Raw genomic sequence first — 22,062 nt, 5'->3', positions numbered from 1 at the left:
AGCAGAATGTGACAGGTCATTAAAACAATGTTAAATTACAACATAATACTCTGGCACTTGCTTTACACTAACTGGAAGGGTCACCTCTGCCAGGCACACACCATTAGTCTCACTCTCTCTAACTCTCTCTCACACACACACACACACACACAAAGATAGAGGCATAAAACAGACATATGAATAATTTTGGGGTGTGTTTATTTGTAACAGGTAATACATGGTGGAATACGTAAATCAAGATAGAACCGAAAGAAAAAAATTCCTCTAAAAACCCACTGTCATATTCATAAAGATAAAAATAATATGTCAATTTACATTAAGAAACTGTTAGCTGAGGTAAAGTTAAAATAGGTCTAGAAATGTCATGTACTCAAACAGCAACGTTTCCCTTTTTATTCGACGTCTCCGTGCGTCTTCTAGTTGTCGAAGTTTTTCCGTTAATCAACACCGTAAGTCCAAAAGAGTTCTCGAGTGATTCTGGCCATAAAACAGGGAGTCACTGGCATCACAGTTAATGTAGCTGTAGCGGAGGATGCTGCAGTCAGCACTCAGACCGCAGGGCTTTTGGCACCTGACCAACAGGCAGACAAACGGACAGAGCGTCGGTGTCATCTTAAGGAGTGCTTTTGGGCTGAATGGGAAAGGAGGAGAGCGGAGTCCGTGTCTGCTGCCTGCAACATAAAAATGATCCTTCTGCTGTGGCGGACAGGAATCTGATGGCAAAAACCATACAGGCTGTTTTAGTGGTGGGAGAGAGAGGGGGGCTCGAGAAACCAAAGGGGTGGTGTGTGGTGCATGGTTTAAAGGAGATGGAAGTTAGTATGTTAAGGTGAGATTTAAAAAAAGACCCATAAATCGTGCAAACAATGAGGAGGAGGCAAGCAAAAGATGAAAAACAGGAAAAGAAATGTTGCTATTGCTCGGATCGATGTGAAGAGTTTGCATAACTGAAGCCTTCCTATTCTATGGCGCAGAAGTCCAGCGGACTGAATGCTTGTTGTCATTATTTATTTACAGTATGAGTTTGGCAAACCAACGATCAGATGCCTTAAAGCCATGTTGACTCTATAACTTCTATAGAGCTGACCCCAGCGGCTTGATTGACTTAGAAAATAAAAATTCAAAAAAATTTTTTTTTTAAATTTAATTTGATCTTTTTTTATCAGTTTTTTTTAAAACCATTATTGTACAAAAGCTATAGAGAATGAAACAGTTCGATCACAGAATCTGTTGGATTTGCAACTCGTCCCTCTCAGGGTCTGTTCCTCGGCGTGTCTGGTCCTCCGGCCCTCTGTGCGAACGCGTCTGCAGGCAGACGTTTGGCAAATGACCACGTGGATGCAGGTTATGTAGGGTGGGGCACAGCTGCGTTTGTGTGTGTGTGTGCAAAAAAAAAAAAAAAAAAAAAGTATGTTTCTTATTGGTGTGTGAGCAGCTCCAAGAGAGTCTGTTTCTGCATAGTGATCCAGCAGACACTCACAAGCATGGGGGAGAAAAAAACAAAACAAAAACGCCTGAATGAGCCGACCAATCAGAAGCAGCGATCCCGATGTGAGAGTTTAGCTCTTCCCGTGGGATCTCCTCGCTACAGATGCAGATTCTGTCCATTCAAATGCCGTGTGTGTGTGTGTGTGTGTGTGTGTGTGTGTGTGTGTGTATGGGTGTGTTGGAGACAGGGAGGCACTGCTTGACTCGGTCCCCCTTCCCGGCAGCAGAGTCTCTGGCCAGACACGGCAGGCTGAGGAAAGACTGTGAGAGCAAAGGAGGAGGGAGTGAAGGAGGAAAAAGAGCAGGTTATGTCCGTAAGGCTGGGTGTGAGTCGCCACAGGGAGGAGAGAAGAGAGGAGAAGACAGCGCAGTAGATGGAGAGCAGGATCTGTCTCTGTGATTGATATCCCTCCTAGCTGGAGCGAATGACCGAGAGGGCTCGCTCCTCTCGGGAAGGAGGAGGAGGAGGGTTGTGGGAGCACCGAGGCTCCTCCTGGGAGGTTGTTAGCAGGAAGAGAAGAGGAAGGGCTTGGCCAGGCACGGATGTGCCAGACATGCACGCACACACACACACACACACTAACACACACTCAGAGGTAAAGGGTTCTCCTCCTGTTCTCTCGGTGCCGGTCAGGTCTGTCTTCTTGTGTCTCTCTTTATTTCTTCCCTTTGTTGATCTGGGCGTAGAGAGGGTCCTTCCCCTTCTGTCAACGAGAGAGGAAAATATCAGAGACAGCTCCATTTCTCTGCCATGAAGCCTGTCGGCGTGTTTAAAGTCTGGCTGGGGTGGATACTCTTAATGTTACAAAAAGAAAAAGCAAACCTGAATTCATGATTAATTCTTCCAGCTGAACAAGTACCGACAAGCACACACACACACACACACACACACATATACAAGCCCCGACAGGTACAGTTGTGCTCATATGTATTCATTCCCTTTCATTAAAGAAAAGGCTGAATTTACAAGTCACTCAAATAACTAGAGACTTAAAAAAGGAACAATAACTAAAAATTTGCAAAAATATAATTTAGTTATATAAGACATTGTTTTTAATTTAATTGAGTTGAAGAAAGAAAAAACAAACAAACAAACAAATTGGTTCAGAACAAATTAGAGCACTTTTCTGTTGAACAGTGGGACAAAATACCTGTCAACAGGTGCAAAAGTCTGACTGAGAGGAACAGAAAACACCTGACTGGAGCGGAAACATTAAAGGATTGTTCAGTATGTAATAAGTAATAAATTATCTTATGTGTTTGCTTTTTAAAGAAAATATTTCTGTTATACCAAAATTAGAAAATAATGTAATGATTTTTATAGAATTTTTATTTATTATTACTTTAGTCAATTTCAGCTTATTTTACAGGCAGCTGTTTTTTTCCCCCTTCTTTAATGAAAAGGTATGAATAAATACGAGCACAACTGTATGCAGTCTGAGCTGCTGGTTGGCTGGTTGTCATGCTGGAAACCGCCACCAGGTGGCAGTAGCACACTGCTCTAAAACAAACGTCCGGTCAATCGAAACCTCCCTCCCAAAACCTTTGAAAACGTGTGTGTGAGCTGCTTCTGTGTGTGTCACTGTGCACGCACATGCACACTCAGCTCCACTCTAGACTCCCCGCAGGATCAGAATGAATCAGAGGTATAAACTAGCGCCTTGGAAGACCAGTTATGAGTCATCATGTCTGAGTTGCTTCCCAACTGAGCTGGAAGACAACAGCAGATGATGGAACACCCTGCAGTCAGAGCGGCGAGCTTGATGCTCTCGCTCACAAAAGGGGGGCCGTTATTACACATAATTACAGCCGGCCGCTCAATCTCACACGCAGACAACTTGATTGGAGGCCAGCCTATTATGTTGGAGACGACCCCCCCCCCCATCTCTCAGTGTTTAAGAGTTTGGGGTCCAGCACTGAGGTGGTAGAACAGGACACGTGTGTTATCTGATGAAACCTGGCAAGCCGACTGGAAAGGAATTTCTACCGAGGTGAGAAATGCAAGATGCAGAAAAATCCATTTCCATTTGTCACCTTGTGCTCTGGGAAATCTGTTTTTTTTTTTTTTTGTATTTTATGGATGAACTGATGAACTGCATGCTAATATAAATAGCATGTAATTGCAGCCTTTTTGCAGCTGATGTTCAGTTGTGAAATTGTTTAGCGGTTAAGAAATCCAGGTTGTAAAAATCGCTTTGCAGAGATAACGGTGGTTTCTCATCCATCTGCAGCTGGGTCACGGCAAAGGGCGGGTCCTCTGAGAATCTCATTCAAAATCCAACTAATATCTCACTACTGACAGGATCTACCTGGGCTCTCATCAGGGCCGGATTAAAAGTGCACAGGGCCCTGGGCCGAGAGTGTTCCAGGGGGCCCCTTCACCGCAACATTGTGAAAATTGTGATACACTGCGAAAACAACATTTCTAACATCTCTCAGCCAATGATACTAATAACAATATCTTAGACACTGTGGTGTAACTCTTTGGCTTTTATATACATTTTGGTTTATGTCCAAAATGCTGGTGTTTGCCCTACATGGGCCCACAATGCCCACTGGATTATCCGGCCTTGGCTCTCATCTACAAAGAGATCTGGGGTTTATAGCTGGGAGGTGGGGAGGCTTCGGGCCCTGGCTTACAAAGTTGTACATGTAGCGCTGGCCAAGGCCAGACAGTCAGCAGAAATTAGCTGCCGGCTGCCCAGAGAGAGGTGACAAAGAGGCAGAGACTAGCAGTGACAGAGAGCACACTGCACCAGAGCTGCAGCCCGGCAGTGTCACCCTGCATCATCCTGCTGGCGCTGCCAGGCGAGGCCGCTTCAGCTCCGTCAACCTCATCTGAGAGAGCGAGAGAGAGAGAGAGAGAGAGAGAGAGATGCCTCACTGTAGGTATGAGTGATGTGCTGGCTTGGCACCAAACTATCTGGTCTGGCTGGTGTGTGTGTGTGTGTGTGTGTGTGTGTGTGGATATATATGTCCATGTGTGTAATGTGGGGACTCAGGGCGGGGTTGGGGGTGTAAGATTGCTCAGCGAACCGTGGAAGCTGGCCATTTCACAGCTGAGACTCGGGAGCGTTCACTGGACATGATGAGATCACCCGAGAAAAAAAACCTCAAAAAAAAACAAAACAAAACAAAAAAAAAAACACTTACTCTCCCACCAGCCTGAACACGTCTGTCGCAGTAGTGAGGAAGGGGGGGGGGGGGGGGGGGGGGGGGGGGGGACAAGCGGTCACGGCCAGAAGCAAACACACTCACACAACCACACAGAGATTTCTGGCTCCAACACGAACACAGGTGGCGACGGTATCGATCACAGGTGTGCTTGTCTGGGGGAATAAACCAGCCGCTCCTGCACAGGTGTGTGTGCGTGTTTGGGAAGATGTCTAAAGTCGATGTGATTGAGCAAGTAAACACCATATGGGAGCGGCGCCGCTGGCCCGGCACCAAAGCAGTCCACCTACTACAGAGTGAGGACTCCGAGCCGGCGGCCAGATTCTCCGCTCGCTACTCCACATCCACCTGCTGCCCTGCCGCTTCCACATCGCCTCGATGTGAGGACGTGGGCCAACAGGGGGGGAGGGAGGCCGCTCACTCATCCCTCCTCTTCTCCAGGAGTGGGGAGGCACTTGAGGGCTTCTTGGGTTTTAATTAATGCCAATTAAAACTGGGTAGTCATTAATCTTGGCACCCAAGTATTAGCTGATGAAAACAAAACCATTATATTTGTCCCTGTGTGAGCGCCAGCAGCTATCATTAAAGAGCCACAGTCGAGACTTGTGTGGGTGAGGACACCGGGATCAAAATGCCTCTCTTCTTTGGAGTGTGTGTTTATATGTGTGTGTGTGTGTGAGCCACACTGAATAAGCATATCACATGCTGATGTGTCCCTAACAGAAACTTCCAGCTAATGACAGCTGATTGCGGCTTGTCCATATCAGTTCCATCACCCTACGAACACACACACACACACACACATTAACAGATACATAGATAATGTATGAAGTGTCAGCATGCATCACGGTTACACTCAGCTAAAAAAAAAAAAATCTAACATCAGCATATCGTGTGCGAATCCCAGAAGATGCGCTGCTCATCGAAGTGCACAGTTTCTGATTAGCTGTCACATTGACTTTCCCAGCGAGACGGCTGCTATTTATGGAGCGGGGTGTGTGAAGACACGACACAATGAGAGCAGGATGGTCAAAGTCGTCACGCGTGATGAGCACCACCCCTCTCACGTTATTTGGTGAAGTTACACATGACACATGGCCCTGTTTTTACAACCACGAGACTCCCCAAACAAATCCGGCGAATCCTGATGATCAATCGGCACGAAATGATCACACATGATCCACGATCACACACAACTCAAACGCATGCCTTCTTCTGAGCATGAGCGGGTCTGACGGAGGGAAAACGGTGAAAATGAACAGATGATGGACGACCAGAAGAACAGATGCATGCAGGGAGATGAGAGAGGTGGGGAGGAAGGTGGGGTGCGATACCTACCGTGCCCTGCTGCTATCTAGCTCCCAGACTCTGGACTGGCCTGTTCTGGGCTGGGCTCTGCTGTCTCACTGGGGCAGGGCGACCCAGAACCACATGCCTAAAGAGAGGGAGAGGGAGTGGAGGAAGGGGCGGAGAGGGACAGGTCCATCCGCGGAGAAGCGGAGGAAAAGGAAATAAAGCAGATAGAGAAGAGTAAACCTAAAAGGTTTGGAAAAGACAGTAAAAACCAGAGCAGACAGGAAGCGGAGTAAAGGTGTCAGAAGTCTGAAGGAGAATTAAGAAAGCCGGTCGCTTTTCAGCAGAAGCATCGTTGCAAACACACACACATGTTCATTGACAGAGGTGTGTTACGAAAGCCTCAGAGGAGTTCGCACTATTGATCCACTGCTTTTCTTTTCCCTTTTTCTAAGAAACTTCCGCTTTTTACACCTCACCCCACAGAGAGTGGGAGGTTGTTCCTCTTTTCGCGCCATCCCTCCCGTCCTCCTCTCCGTAACCTTTCCGTCGCACCCACTCAGCGCCGCCGCCGCCGCCCGTTTCTCCGGCTTGTCTAAAGCTTCTGTGTGTTATTCCGGCCTGGTGACATTTTCAGCAGTGAGAAAGTCTTCTGCTTTCTTTTTTTTCCCCTTGTTTTTTTTTTTTTCTTCAATAATAGCTGGATTTGAGGCATGAAAGTAATGTTTCATGCTTTAGGGAGTGGTGAGCAGAAGAGAAATAAGAGGCAACCATGGCAGGAAGAAATGGGAGGATAAGAAGAAAAAGCCTCGTTTCTTCGAAGGTCACCGGTTCTACAAAGATTTCTGTGAAAGGGGAAGAAAGATTTTTCCACTCTCCTCTTGAGTTTTCCTTAATTCCTCAATTTATATCTTTGGTTAGGGTTGCTGCAGCTAAAATAAATATTAATCGCCCCTAAAAGAGGAAGAACTGGAGCGCCGTGCTCGTTCCATCCGACGGAGACGAGTCTGTCCGTGCAGAAGCAGTGATGTATGGACGCTACCTGGCTGGTATTAATAACAGCTTAATGATGTCTCTGACAATTCCAGCAGCTAATTTAACGCTGTGTTGATCATGCATGCGCATTTATTCTTTAACTTTCACCCCTTAACTCACACTTTATGTGTGCATTTTCGCGTGCACTGACCCAAACATACGCATACACTAAGAGACACAAGAGGATGGGTCTCCTAATCAGGCAGAATGATTACCTGGCCCGCTAACACGGCCGCGGAGGCTTATTTATCTGCAGATCTTAACACACTGCGCAGCTTACAGCAGCATAAGGAGGCGACTTATTAAAGACACACACACACTTACAGCATCTTCCTCTCCGCTGCGGCTGGGACTGCCCTCCGCTTCCCCGAAAGAGTCGTCTGTGGGGGGGTCCGTGGCGTCCGTAGGGGGGTCGCTGACGTGAGAAGCCGAGGATTTGGATGGAGGACTCTGCCTAGGGGCCGGTGTGGGCGCTGCAGGGCAGGACAGATACGTTACACACAGCCACGCAGAACGCGGCGGCGTTCTCGATGGATAGACGGACGAGGCGCTCACGGGAGTTGGTGGACGGTGTGGTGGAGGTGACCGGCGTGAGGTTCATTTGAGAAATGTCAAAGTCGTCACAGTCGTCCGTGTCCTGGGCCGTGCCCACGCGGCTGAAGTAAGTGCTGAATGCCTCCGAGGTTCCCGCTAAGCTGGGCTGATCCGCCTTCTTCAACGGCATTGCCGGAGGCTTCGCCAGCTGGAAATCCTGCACAAATGTCAGAACGCAGGTCAATTCTTTAGCATTCTTCTAAATATGCACCAAACATTTTAAAGATCCCCCTTGTTACCCAGCTGAAATATTCCTTATTTAGACGGTGGAATATATGAATTCACAGATGAGTCACTTCTTTTATATTCTGAGATGTGTTTTGGTCTCTGATGAGCCGATCTCTGCAACAAAAATCTACATTTTCTGTGTTTTACTCCCCATTCTGGTGCCCATAGCTGCTTCTTTTATACATCAGCCTCCCACCTTGAACATCTCCTTGCCAATCTTCTTTCCCCTCTCCCCGTGCTGAGGACTTGACGATGCAGACGGGGAGGGGGCCGAGGCGCTGGCTCCAGCAGCTGAATGGCTCTCGCCGGCTGGAGTCAGAGTCGTGACGGGGGCGAGGGTCTGAAACATCGCAGCGGGCAGAGTGCCCACAGGCTGGGCAGGGAGGTAGGCTGTAGGGGGGAAGGCTCCGGCTGCCATGGCCGCCCACTGCTGCTGGGTGGCGGGGAAAATGTTGGCCTGGCCCCAGATGAGAGGCTGGCCGCTGGGCAGAACCTGGGCTACGGGGCCGAGAGGAGACTGGACCCCGAAGGCCAGCGGTGTCTGAGCAGCAAACGCCTGCTGGGACCAGTGGCCCGGAGGTACTGCCCCCATCGTCACATAACCTGTCAGCACAGCAAAAAGCAGACCGACTTATCACTCTTTTCAGCACTTTTATTTTTTAAATAGCATGAAAGAAGAAGAAGAAGAAGAAAAACTCTAGAAGAGAAAGTGATTAGAAAACCCACATATGCTGCTTTTCTTCTACACACAAACCCACACAGATAATAAGACATGCATCACCAGAGAGCGCTGGCCTACTTCTGCCTGCAGCTAATGCGCTGCCTCTTAATGGTCACGGTGAACTGTCGTAATTACCTCCAGAATGAGGCAGAGCTCAACACACACTCATTAAAATCACTCAAACTCATCAGTGAAAGGTATTTCTTATTACACCTTTGCAAATCCCCCTGTTTCTGGATGTGGAGTAGTTAAATGCACGAGCAAAAGTTGACACTTAACCTGAGACGCAGCGACTCGTACAGATGGGGGGGAGTGGAACAAAGGCGAAGAGTTGAGTGGAAAAGGAGATCTCGGAAAGCCGTGAAATGACTCACGGAAGTCCTGCACACACCCTAAACACCTGACGACACACATCTCAGCATGTGTCACTGCTGTCCTCCGACCACCGCCTCTGGCAGCAGAAAGCTAATGCTACATTTCATCTTCAGCACCATACCAACACCACCTTCTCCTTCACTTTACCCTCATCGGTTTATCCCCTCTCCTCTCTCTCTGTTCCTCTCTTTTGCACCTGGATCTTCTGTCTCTCCTGCCTCCCCTTGTCTCCCGCTGCCTTTGCTTCCCCCCTTTTGCTTGCAGCGGCAGTGTATTTAAGCAGAAAATGAACAAGGTCTTACCTGAGGGCACAGATGCAGGATTGAAGGGAGCGAACAGTTCAGTGGGGGGCTGCAGGCCCTGTGAGGGGTCCAGTGTGTTGGCAGGAGAGGCAGGGGTCTGCATGGGTTAAAGGTCAAGTCATAAAAAAAAAAAAAAAAAAAGGTGGGAAAACTGCTGAAAACACTTAAAACTACTGCATGAAAAAAAAAACCCGCTGTGTGGATGAAGCAGCAACTCACCGATGGAGAAGTGATGTCAGGAGGCGTCGACATATCTCCGAAAATCTCTAACTGGCTGATATTCTGAGAATCAGAGACAGCAAACAACTTCAGTCAGAAGACAAAAGCTCTGCCGCTGCGAGGAGAGGAACGGTTTGTGAAGTCGTACCCGTGCAACATGCATCATCACACACTGCATGCAACGCCACACTAGCTTAGCAGGTTGCTCCTACCTACCTGGGATCTGCAGCGGCAACAGAGAGGAGGTGACAGAGAGGTGAAGAGAGATGGGATAATGAGATGAAATGATCATGATGACATACCCCCCCCCGTTATGTTATTGCAACTTCTGCTTCTAAGGATGCTTTCCATCAGCTGATCTGGGAGCAGCGCCCCGCTCTCCTAACATCATTACTGTACAAGTGTCTTCTGGGCAAGTCATTAATGTTTTCCTCCTGTAGAAGATATGCGTTGTGTCTCAGAGGGAATAACTATCAAAGGCGGCAGGCTTTCTTTTTGATCTGGATTTGTTCTGTATCGTTTCCTCTCGCAGTCTCCCCGCCATCCTTCTCTTCAGTATCTCCCTCTTTTTTGTGCATTAATAATATCTTCAGGCCAGTGGCGAGGAAAGGAATCTATTTTTAGTTGATAAAGGAATTTAAGCCTTGAATACATGGTCAGAGATTTGCATAAATCATGGACGTGGATAATTTCTTTGGAGATAATGAATGTTCTTAGAATATCCTGCGCTCTCAGGTCGTGCAAACCACAGAGTTCTTTTTACGTCTATCAGAAAATGGATCTGTGATCATGGTGTTTTCAGCTTATGAGTCCAGATGGGTGTGCAAAGTTTTTATTTTCTTCTTCTTATTTTTTTTTTTTTTTCTAACAAAATAGAGGATCAAAAGCTATAATATTTTACAGCAGGCAACTTAACAAGATAAGGGACAACCACAAGGGCTTCTAACAGGATGTCCATTGCATTAAAGTTTCAAAACACATTACAGTGCATTCAGTGCTGCAGCAGAAAGCACCGGCAGGAGAAAAAAACCGCTCTGCGCTGCGGCCGTTGTCCCAGCAGCTCAGGAAGCTGGCCATTTATAGACTTTCTGTCGTCGCTCGGTTCCCTCACCTCAGTATTTTTCATATGTGTGGCAGTGGGGTGACGAGGTCGGCTCACTGTTTTCTCTGTGTGCAGAGAGAAGTACAGCGGCTCGGCCGAGTTTCAGCTCGCAGCTCCTGGAGGATCCCTGTGGTGAACCCAGACACTGAGATGCCATTACTCCGTGCAATATTTATGATAACCATTCCTTGCGAAAAAGCTGAATGTTACTGATTTGGCATCGTAGCAGGATACGTTGCCTAGCAACGCTTTGTTTGGGGGTGGCGGCGGCTCTCTGCTGAGTGCGGCTCTTGTTGCATTAATAACGGTGACTATAACTGCCCTACGACAGCGTACTCTAGCTTTATTTATTAAATAAAGCCATGCCATATCTCTACTGAATCCGCCATCATTCAAACTGACCGGAAGGAAAGCGCCGCCTCCCTCCTCTCTTTTCCGCCGCGTTTGCCGCTCATTCCAGACACAAGCGGCAGACGCGGCAGGAGCTCTGGGAGCGTTTTGGGTGTCGGACACAAAAGTGGCAGTTTAGTGACCAAGTCGAGCGTTCAAAGTTGTTGGATTACCAAAATGATCTGATCAATATTTTTTCACTTGAACTTATTTTAGGAACAAAATAAAACGACACAATTAAAAAAAAAAACAACAACAAAAAAAACCATAAATCATCAACTCTACATAGAAAAAGATTGGAAAGTAGGATCGGCTGGTTTGATCACATCCTTTTGAGACTAAATGGTGAAAAATGATGAATGTAGAAAGAAATGGAACGCCCCCCTCATTTTATCCCACTTTCATGCTCGGAAAGTAAATATTTTATTACTATCAAATAAAAACTTAATTATCTTCATGTCTATTAATGTCAAACAAAGTCTGGGGATGACGTTTAGATCTGCACTTTAGAGCAAAGTCAACACCTGAACTTCAGGTTAGTTTTTATGTGTGTGTGTGTGTGTGTGTCTGTGTGTATTTGCATTATGGTATTCTGAAAAGTGAAACTGACCTTCAGAATTAAAACCGTGAGCAAAATGTGCAAGAACACATGAGGTATGTGGGGAGAATAAATGTTACTTTAACACTTTAAACAACATCTGCTTTGAATTCATAGAGATTTCTGTCTCTTCTCCCTCTTCAACACAACAACACATGTGAGTATGAACATAAAAGAGCACCTACACACACACACAAAAACCCTTCCTGAAAGTGGTTGCTACAGCAACAGCAAAGTTGCATGTTTAACTCGTAAATGGCAAAGGCCAACAGTCGGGGTCACGTTAGACCAGAGAGGAACAATAAAGGTGCAGCACAGATGCGGCCGCTGAGACTAAAGTTCAGCTGAAGATGTGACGCCGGACGATGAAGGCTAACCTTTAGGAAAGAATGTTCCCTTCTGAAAAAAAAAACACTGAAAAACCTCCTCGTATGTTTGTAGAGCCCCTTACCTGAGTCACCATTCCCAGGTTTAAGTCTATCAGATCTGCCTGCTGCTGCTTCTGCTGCTGCTCAATTTTCTGCTGTTGGAGAGGTTGTTCATGATAATGATGAAGCTGATGACGATGATGATGGTGGGGGGTGTTTTGATGTCCATTCTGCAATCACAACCCCAGTGTTAGATGGTAGGTGGGATGAGAATGTTCTCTCACACAAACATGTTAGTTGTTGCTCATACACTCACAGACAAGAGCGAGGAAGGACTGAAACCTCTAATCAGACTGGAGAATATAACACACACTCACACACACACACACACACACATTCACATACAAACTTAGAAGAGCTTGTCCGACTTAAATACCAACATGAAGATTTATAGAGGTTCAAAGATGATATTCCACCTTTAGAATAAACTTAAGCTGTGGTTTAAAAGCCCGTTTGTGTTTCTGTAAATCCTGCTCCCCTGCATCAGGAATCGGCGTGAAGCAGGCAGGCACAGAAAGACGAGCTGGATTAACTCACACACTTTATGCCAGAACACAGAGAGGGAGTGGGTTACACTACAAGTAAAAAAAAAAACCCAGCAGTCTTTGTGGCATCAAACCACTATAATAACACATGGAATAATTCTGGATTTTGCACTCAGCAGACCTGAGTGTGCACACAACATACAAAGCCATTTTTCAGCAGCACTACAATGATGGCCGGTTCTGCCAGTCCTGTTCTCCCAGCACTGGCACTAAAACATGATGCGTGGACTGGTCTGGCAAAGCAGCGCCGTACAGTATTTGTCAACAGAACAATATTGCTGAGAATGCTGCATTTGTTGGATGAAAGCATCATTAGATCCTGAAAAGCAATAAAACTAATCAGTTCTGAAAGCACCAGTCGGTTTTTCTTACTAAAACTTTGCTTTGCTGAAAATCTCAACTCGTAGATTCTTTTCCATCAAACACATTTATCTTTCTTGTCTTTTTTCTTTTTTAGTTTGCATGTTTACATTTAATCCGGTGATTTATGTAACTCTGGCATGTTTGCTAAAAGCTGCAGTCTGCCACTGACCCCCCCCCCCCCCCCCCCCCCCCCCCCTCCCCGCTTGTCCTTGCATCTTCTCTCTCTCTCCATCTCCTGCCAATTATCCCTTTGTGCCAGTTACACACTCCTCCCCATCTCTTTGCCCGGCCCCGAGTCTTCATCGCCCGCCTACTATCAATTAGCCCTCTCCAGGGAATCTGTAATTACCTGCGCACATGTGTTCGGCATACAATTAACGCATCCCCTTTAATTAACGCCACCTTGCTGATCCCCCGCCGTGTGACTGATCGCGATGGCACCAACGCTGCTGACCTGCCACACGGCAAGATAGACTTTTAAACTTCACTCCTGCTATTCTTAAACCTCAATGAGTTCATGTAGAACAGAAGAGTGGTCTGGAGAGGAAACGTTGTCGCGTGGTAAAACTCTGAGGAGCTGCTGCTCCCGTGTGGACTTCACTTCTTTCATCTTGGATCACTTCTTCGGTCCGGTGCCCAGCGTCCCTCATCTAGATGTGTGTGTTCTCTTCACTTGTTGAGGAAGGAAAGTGTTAAAGAACAGTTCAGCTGCTACTGTCACCTTCAGAATATCAAGGATGAAATGTCTGATGTCACAACGAGAGCTGGGAAAACGACTCCATGCTTTCATCTGTAGTCGGCTGTATGAGACACCAGCAGCTAATCCACAACTCTGCTGCTCGAGTCCTCACTAAAACACCGGTTGCCTGTCCGTCAGAGGGTAGACTTTAAAGTTCTGTTGCTGGTCTAAAAAGCTCTGAATGGTTCAGGACCAAAGTACATCAGAGACCTCCTGTCCCATTATAAACCTATCAGACCCCCTCAGGTAATCTGGATCAGGTCTCAGTTCCCAGAGTCTAAACTAGACACGGAGAAGCTTCATTCAGCTTCTATGCTCCACATGTCTGGGACAAACTCCCAGAAAGCCTCAGATCAGCTGCAACACTCAGTTTATTTAAATGATGGTTCAAAACTTCCTGTTCTCAGCTGCATTCTTCCCACTCCTTTTATCAAACTACTTTTATCTCAAATTTATTTAATAATCAGATCGATGAGGAATTATTATCATTATTGTTATTAATATTAATATTTGTGATTATTATTATTTTCTTGCCCTGCGATGGACTGGCGAGCTGTCCAGGGTGTACCCCGCCTGTCGCCCAAATCCAGCTGGGATAGGCTCCAGCTTCCCCGCGACCCTGAATTGGATTAAGCGGTTTAGAAAATGAATAAATGAATATTATTTTCTTAATTAGTATGTATATGTATGTATACACGTTTGTGTACGTACATATGTATGTATGTATAGGTATGCACGTACATTTTTCTTTTCTTATTTTCCTTCATTTGTTTAAAATAAACTAACATTTCAGTCGCTTTTTATTACAAGTTCTACTCTGCATGTTTCTTTAAAGCTGGAGTTGATTATGATTTTAATTGTCTTTATCTAATTTTATTTATTTTTTCCTGCTTTCTTGTCTTAATTTTAAACGATGCTGTAAAGCATTTTGAATCCCCCGCAGCTGAATTGTGCTGTGTATAAATAAACATGCCTTGCTGCAGAGGAGAGAGAACCAGACGACGACTCTGGACTAGATCTCAGTTTAACTCGTACGTGGACGCCCACCTGACTATTTTACAATATAACCTAATGGAAATGACAACGCTAAAACCACCTGGAGTGTGTTTTACGGATGCGATCGTATCACACATCAGTTTTTCAGTGTTGGAGTGGAGTTGATGTGTTTGCTTGGTGGAAATGTGCTGACCTCTACATGTGGACTCTGAGGTAGCGAGGGTCCCTGTTGATTCAACACACTCTTTCAGGTCTTACAGGATCAAGAGCTCAGTAGATTGAAATGGCCTTTTGTGAGAACGTGTGTGTGTGTGTGTGTGTGTGCTTTATTGATTTGCCATCGTTTAAGAAGGTGACAGAGTAAACAACAGAAGAGACTGCGGCAGACAGGGGGTCACGTTTGTGCTGATGGGATCATTTCATCTCAGGTGTAGTCTGCACACACACACACACACACACACACACACACACACACACACTAATGTCATACACTCCGCTGTCCACTGTCAGTCCTGCTGAGAGGATCGCCAATTTCTGATGCTGGCGAGAGAAAACTGTGGTGACAAGCCCGATGACGATGAAGGAGGGAGACGCACTAACATCCTGGTGTCTTGTGTGTTTTTCTCATAATGCTGCAAAGTACAGCCGCTTTCAGTGCTAATGTTTTACATCTGGAGTGATAAAAAGAACCTGGATTGTCTTTACCAGGTTATGAGATCAGCAACTGAAGATGAAGAGAGGCACAGCAGCTGTTTCATTCAGTGTGTCATTACGCTCCATGACTTTTTAACAAGAGTTTCACGTTGACTCGGCGAGGTGTCCACGTCCTCCGGAGCTTATTTGCTTATAAGCAACCAGTGTGCTTATATCCAGTGATATCCAGTAAAGCAGACATGCAGTTGTCACATGATGCTACTGGCTGGGAAAAACAAAGTTATGAAGCGCGGTTTCTGAGGATGCTGCCGGGCAACAATGTCTCCAGGAAAATGCATAATGAATGTCAGTGGGGCATAAAAACAGGTCAGAAACACAGTTTTAAGGCTTCAAACTCATAAGGTACTGCTTGAAAATGCTATTTTTTTTAATGTTATTATTGTTTTTTGTTTCTTATTTTCCCAGTTTCTCTGAGCATTGCATGATCTAACCATGGGGATGTCCACACCTAAAAGATTGTCAATCATCTTTTCTACATGAGAATAATCTTTAGCTGCAGTCATGGGCTCCAAACTGTTTTGAATTTCTAACCTTTCCCAGAAGTATTGGCAATTTTTCTAAAAAAAAAAAAAATGTTTTGAAACATGAAAACTTAAGAATTAAAATAAAAAATAATATTCCTTTTTAGGAGTGTAAACCATCTTGATCACATCTCAGCTGGAGATCTGGGTATCATACCTTCCCTTCATGACCATCAGGAACATGTTATAACCCAAAGTAATTGTTGCATTTTGTTCTAGTGACTGAGGCACCACCTTCTTGAAATATTTAGTGAATACAGAATGTAGCAGCAGCAGGTTACAACCTTCCAGGTCCTAGTCTATTTTAAAATAGCGTGTTATGAAAGAAATGATTGAGTATGTGTGATGCATTTCTATACCTATTATCCCCTGGTCACAGTTACTATCTGTGATGGGCTCTGAATGAAAAAAAAAAAAAGAAAAAAAAAAAAAAAAGAAAAAAAGATTTTATATATCCAAATCAGAGAGGACACTCCAGCTGGTTGCACAAGAGAGAAATATTGGATTTTGTCACGTTCAGACACCTACCAACTGAAAGGCAATCCAAATAGCAGCATGTGCTGTGGGCCGGCTGAGGAGAGAACAAAAATACTATGGTGCCCATAAGCTTCTTACCAAATCTGGGAATAATAAGCAGCCGGAGAAACTGCAGGACTGATTTCACCAAAGCTTTAAGAGCAGGACTGTGACTGCCAGGGAGTGCAGGTTTAGCAGTTTAAGGATAAAAGACCTACTGCCAGGGAATACACAAAGAGATGCGGAGTCCTGAGGGAACGCACAACCACAGGAAATACTGAAGAAGGTGTTGTATATAACCAGAACATTCACTCCCACACATCCTGAGGACGGCAGCTTGGTTATTATAAATATGACGATTTTAGCATATTAAATCCGGCAGCTATGTAACTAGCATCTTTATAGGCAGATAAAGAGCAGATGAGTTATAGAGCAACGTGACATTGCTGAAGGTCATTTTTCATCACAAGCACAAGCACTTTAGCTGTAACGGGAGCTTAAAGATATAACACACACACATACAAACACTTGTGACAGATTTCTGGTGCAAAAAAGCTCTGACTTGTTCGCATCAGCAGGAAAAAAAAAACTGCAACAACTTCAGATACAGATTTAGGAACAGAACAAGGCAGATATAATCAGATTTACAATTAAAATTCTTTTAAAAGAACATAATAAAGACACAACATGAGGTCAATGCAGTTTGAGACACAGTCATGCAAGTTCTTACTGGTTTTCAACACTGACTGACCACAGCCAGGCATGCTACACTGAGCGCACTGACATGCTACACACATTCAAACACACATTATCCCAGTTAACCATAAGGAGCAGGCACCAAGGAGCATGAGGAGAAGAGCACCAGCCACCAAGACAAGCAGTACACCATCACAGCAAACTGCACAAAGCACTGGATCCCAGCAAACCTCTCAGGATGGGGGGGGGGAGTCAGATACTGTTGGTCCCTGTATGGAACGTGTGTTAACAGGAAGCAGAATTAAACTAAAGAACTGAAGGAAATTCTTATCAACGGTGACACAGCTGAGAGGTTTGTCTGAGAGGGGGAGGCAGGCTGGGAGAGAGGGAGGTGGAGAGGGGGGGGGGTCAGAGAACTGGCAAACACTTGGTCACTCACTGGGTGTCGCTTTGGGACGTCATAGACCCCTTCCTTCTGCTGACTGGTGGGAACCTACACAATCAACCAATAGATTCAGAGAACAGCCGGGAGAGCCTGTTACCTCCAGATCAATAAGCAATAAGGCATCACCCGTCGCCGTTCCAGCACTGCGGCACAGCGGAGGCCTGCACAAATCCCCGGATCCTGGCTATCAAAGCATCATATCAATCAGTGCTGCTTTACGTGTGTGTCTGTGCGTGTGCGTGGATGGTCAGGATGAAAATCTGGGAAGTGAGAGCTCATCTACTGGGTTAATAAAGGAATGGATAAGGCTGCTTATCACATGCACAGACATGTAATAACTCAGACTGTCACACACGCTGAGACATGTAATATCTCCACGTCACACAACCAGAGGCTTTTCAACATGTGTGAGATCACACACTGGATAAGAAAATTCCCACCGTTTGGGTTCTCCTGAAGCTACGCCAGGCTTGGAAAGTTCTCAGTCAGACTGAGAGGAAAATGAAAAATCCCGACTGGTGAGTAGTTTGGACGTCCGTTCATTGCGTCTCGTTCTTTGTCCTCCTTTCAGCACCTTGTTTGCTGCTTTCACGTGTTTATTTCCAGACGCTGCCATCTTTATTCATACGTTAGCTCCTCTGTGGCTGGAGGCTGGCTGACGCTCACGTTTCTTATGCCTGATGTGTGTGGAGGGATTTGCTCGGATGTGTGTTTGTGTACGGGTGTGCATGTGCCAACGCTCCTTCCACCCCCCCACTTCCCTATTTACAATCCATTTTATTTAAAGATCAAACGTGAAGCTGGTGATTAATCTTTCTTTCCCGTTCCTTTTCTTTCATCTCCTCGGGATTGAGGGAGGGGAGGTGCAAAAATGAGGAGGGGTCCACCTTCCATGCGGGCCAGCAAAACCTTCGCATTCCCTCCACGCGCATCTCCCCACCTCCATCATCCCTTGGAGGTCTTGCCACATCTCTGAGGAGAGCATCCTCCTCTAGCGTATCCGGCCTGACTAGCTAGCTCTAGCTTTATAACCCTCTGGAAAAGTGTTGGCTGGTAGCAGGGCACAGGCCTCTGGGCGCAGAGTATTCCAGGGGCCCCCCCTTCCCCACCGCAACATTGTAAAAATTGTGAATGATACACTTTGAAATGGCATTTCTAACATCTCTCAGCCAGTGGTACCAATAGCAATACACTAGACACTGTGGTGTAACTATCTGGCTTTTATGTACATTTTGTTTCAGGTCCAAACTGCTGGTATATGCCCTACGTGGGTCACACATAGACCCCAAGTGGATGTGGGTCCCTGGGCCATAATGCCCATTGGATAATCCAGCCTTGGCTGGTAGCTTTCCGCTGAATCTGACACTATTATTCCTTGTATCCACATTTTATGTGTTAAAAAAAAAGCAGAAGCAATTAATTTTATGTGCAGGCTTTAATACATTTATCCCATTAAAGAGTAATGTAACTGGTGCAGACCGGCCAGTAAACAGACAACTAAATGAAATAGCTTTCAGCAACCCTTCGTCAGCAGTAGAAATAAAAATAACTGTAGTTTAAAGCTAAGGAAGACACAAGCAAACAAGATGAGCTCGTGAGTACCTGATAAATGCTCTCTTCTGATTGGTCGCGGATGGGTTCGTGTCCCGCCTCAAACACAATGTACTACAGCATGAGCAGCAAGGGGGGGAAGAAAAGAGAGGAAAGAGGAGGAAATCGCAAGATAAAGACATTGAGAGAGAAGTGGTGAAACTGCAGAGGTGATTAGTTAAACAGCAGAACGTTGTCATTAAAAAGCAGCTGAAAAAAAACTAGGTCCCAGTGACACGTGGAAGAGACTTGAAACAGCCATAATTACCAAAAAAACAAACACACAAACAAGCACACATGCAATCACAACCACAGACCTAAGAAGTCACAGACATGAGTGTCTCCTATTAAATGTCTCTTTGCAAACTGTGCACGTGTTGAGCTATTACCACAGTGTACCCAGACAGGAGCCGTCTCCCCACAGTGCACACAGAGAGAGGAGCAAGCTGGAAATGCAGCAGCGATACGATTGGTCAGGAAGTTACCTGGTAGACCGGGTCCTCCAGATCCTCCTCCAGTATCGTCTGCAGACGAGCGGCGGCAGGAAAGAAAGGGGAGAGAGATCAAACAGAGGAGGAGAGGACAGAGGAGAGGGAAGAGGCAGAGAGTTTAGCCGGTGGAACGGAGAGAGTAGGCGGACAGCACAGAAAGACTTCTCAGCATTCAGATCATCATTTGGCAATCATCAGAGGGAAAGAGACAGAGAGATAAAGAGAAATTAAGCAGGAGATGTAAAGAAGGCAGAAGGGAGGAAGGCGAGTAAGCACAATACGCAGACGGTGCTCCTTTTTTTTTATTCTTTCATGTCTTTTCAAGTCTTACCTGACTTGTCTGTCAAGAGCCTCTTAGATGAAGCCCATCACACTTAGAGCAGATGATTAAGGAGAGGTTAAAGTTACAGTAAAGCGGGGTGGGTACCTGGTAGACTGCCTGCTCACACTGCTTGTCTTTTTGGGCCTTCTTTTCCATCTCCTCTCTCTGCTTTATGTCATAGATGAGCTGGAACAAGTCCCGTAGGTCCAGAATCACAGGCTCGGCCTAGAATATGAACACACCGCAATGTTAACACACACACACACACATTAACAGGAGCACAGTACTCATCAGAAGGCATGGACTCTCCTCATGAGTGTTTGCTCCAGTTACATAAAGCTAAAACATAACAGAAGGGTCTGATTAAAGTCTGTTTGTGTTGCCGAGCGACATCTACAGAAAAACGTTCGTTGAGCGCAACGAGTCGAGTCTGCATGCTCACAAGCCAACGCTGGGTACACCGTCTTCTGTGGCGTGCCTCGAGCACAGTCTCTGATGACAACATTTATGCCTGTAAGCCAAAGTTACGTGAGGCATGCGCACTTCAGGAAAAAAAAAAAAAAAATCACCTCAGTCGTTCAGGCTTCGAGGAGAGTACTGAGGGTGTACGGCGGCGCTCTTGGCACGGGGAGCCGAGGCAAAAACCCAAGTCAGTCGCTGTGTTGCACGCTCTGCTGCACTGGTATATCTAAGGCGAAACAATGCTCGTGTCTTTCTAAATATTGTTTGTGTCTTTTTGTGGCGGCGTGGATTTGTCACCGCAGCAGTGCCATTTTGTAAAATACGGCCTCATATTCACAGACAGGTTTTGACAAGCTTTCAATCTTAGGGATGTATTACGCAAACTAGCCCCAGCGGACTCTATTTTATGTTAAATATCAGACGACTGGTGATGGATAGATTACTGAGCAGAACAAAAGCGGAGTGAAATATGTTCGCCTCAGAGAAAACTCCGTTTTTGCAGGATGTGCCCGACTGCATTTTCTTCAGAATAGCAAACAGTGCAAACGGTGTGTCTAAAATCTTTCACGACAGATAACAAAGCCCTTGAAGTGATTGTTCTCTGCACCGCTGTGACTCGATGCAGAAAATGGAAGTTCGACTCGAAACTAAATAAACTTTGCTGTCAGTATTTGGGATCTAAAAAAGCAGGTTAGAGCACAGCAGCACGCAGAGAGACGATGAGTTTCTAAACTCTTATCCGCACGATCCTTACAAGCTGTATTCCTCCTCTAGATCAGATTTAGACGCTGCCATGAGCAGATAGTAGCCTCTTGTCTTACCTTGTGCCACCTTTCTTGTCAAGGGAGCAAAAGCAACGGCAACGAGCGCTGAGGGACAACCTGCAACCGCAGTCCCAGCACAAATGAAAGGAGCCAAATGGTACGGCCGTGTTTCACACCTAATCAATTATTGACTGGAGCTATGCAGGGTGCACCCGGAGTTCATAGACAGAATGCTGCTTTGCATAAAGTAGTTGTAGTTTAGCATCATCTCACTGTGAGATATTCTCAGCTATGTATCGCTCATGACAGACACACTGTGGTAATCTGTCTCCCCGGCTGAGACGACACTGAAACATGTTGTCACTCTTTCAAATTTAAGCCACTACGCAGGCAGAGTCACTGGTAGAAGAGCAAATCTGCACAAAGTGTCAGGAAAAGAGCTCCGCTTAAGTTATTAATGCCAAGCATAAAACGTACAACAAGGTCAAATGCAGATACTTACAGTTCATAAGTAACATGGCCCAAATACATCACATGCACAGGCAGAAGAAACACCAAGAATCACTCAATCATAACATCACATTTACCACAGAAGGAGCCAGTTCATGTCGGTCAGGCCAGGTGTACCATTAACCATTATCAGTGTTGTAAAATATGAGAAAAATAACATTAACAGTGTTAGATAACCTAATGATAACAAGTTAATCTGACCAGCTATGAGGTATATGACTGTCCTGATCATGTTATTATTTCTTTGTTAATTCACCAACTCCATCACTGTCAGAAAGTATCAAGACTGGGCCAAGAAAGACCCCCAGATGTAGCCAAGATTAATCCTTGGCTGCATCATCAAAGGAAGCAAGGTAATGTGGACACTGCTGTTATCACAGATAAGATGCTTTCGTGTCAAAGACAAGTGCAAAATCAACTCTAACACCTCTGAAAACATTC

General features: G+C 45.6%; 1 protein-coding gene across 2 annotated transcripts in view; it reads right to left on the bottom strand.

Annotated features, from left to right (window-relative positions):
* Positions 1-2,144: 2,144 nt before the first annotated feature.
* dab1a (DAB adaptor protein 1a) overlaps positions 2,145-22,062 on the bottom strand; it is a gene marked incomplete at both ends in the record, with an annotated part of 58,883 nt that continues 38,965 nt past the window's right edge. Inside the window, 11 exons of one of the 2 annotated variants that reach the window (XM_079245204.1) lie at positions 2,145-2,192; positions 6,032-6,097; positions 7,315-7,463; positions 7,546-7,741; positions 8,009-8,415; positions 9,211-9,307; positions 9,430-9,492; positions 17,477-17,530; positions 19,085-19,147; positions 19,558-19,596; positions 19,991-20,110. In XM_079245204.1, the coding sequence (XP_079101330.1) occupies positions 2,145-2,192; positions 6,032-6,097; positions 7,315-7,463; positions 7,546-7,741; positions 8,009-8,415; positions 9,211-9,307; positions 9,430-9,492; positions 17,477-17,530; positions 19,085-19,147; positions 19,558-19,596; positions 19,991-20,110 (1,302 nt within the window). Of the gene's footprint in view, positions 2,193-6,016; positions 6,098-7,314; positions 7,464-7,545; positions 7,742-8,008; positions 8,416-9,210; positions 9,308-9,429; positions 9,493-11,970; positions 12,118-17,476; positions 17,531-19,084; positions 19,148-19,557; positions 19,597-19,990; positions 20,111-22,062 lie in introns of those variants that run through there. The other variant, XM_079245203.1, reaches the window with a different exon arrangement.

This window comes from Telmatherina bonti (assembly GCF_933228915.1).
Source record: "Telmatherina bonti genome assembly, chromosome: 8".
Taxonomy (NCBI): Eukaryota; Metazoa; Chordata; class Actinopteri; order Atheriniformes; family Telmatherinidae; genus Telmatherina; species Telmatherina bonti.
Note: the sequence above shows the minus strand (reverse complement) of the source record. Positions and strands in the feature narration are given on the sequence as shown.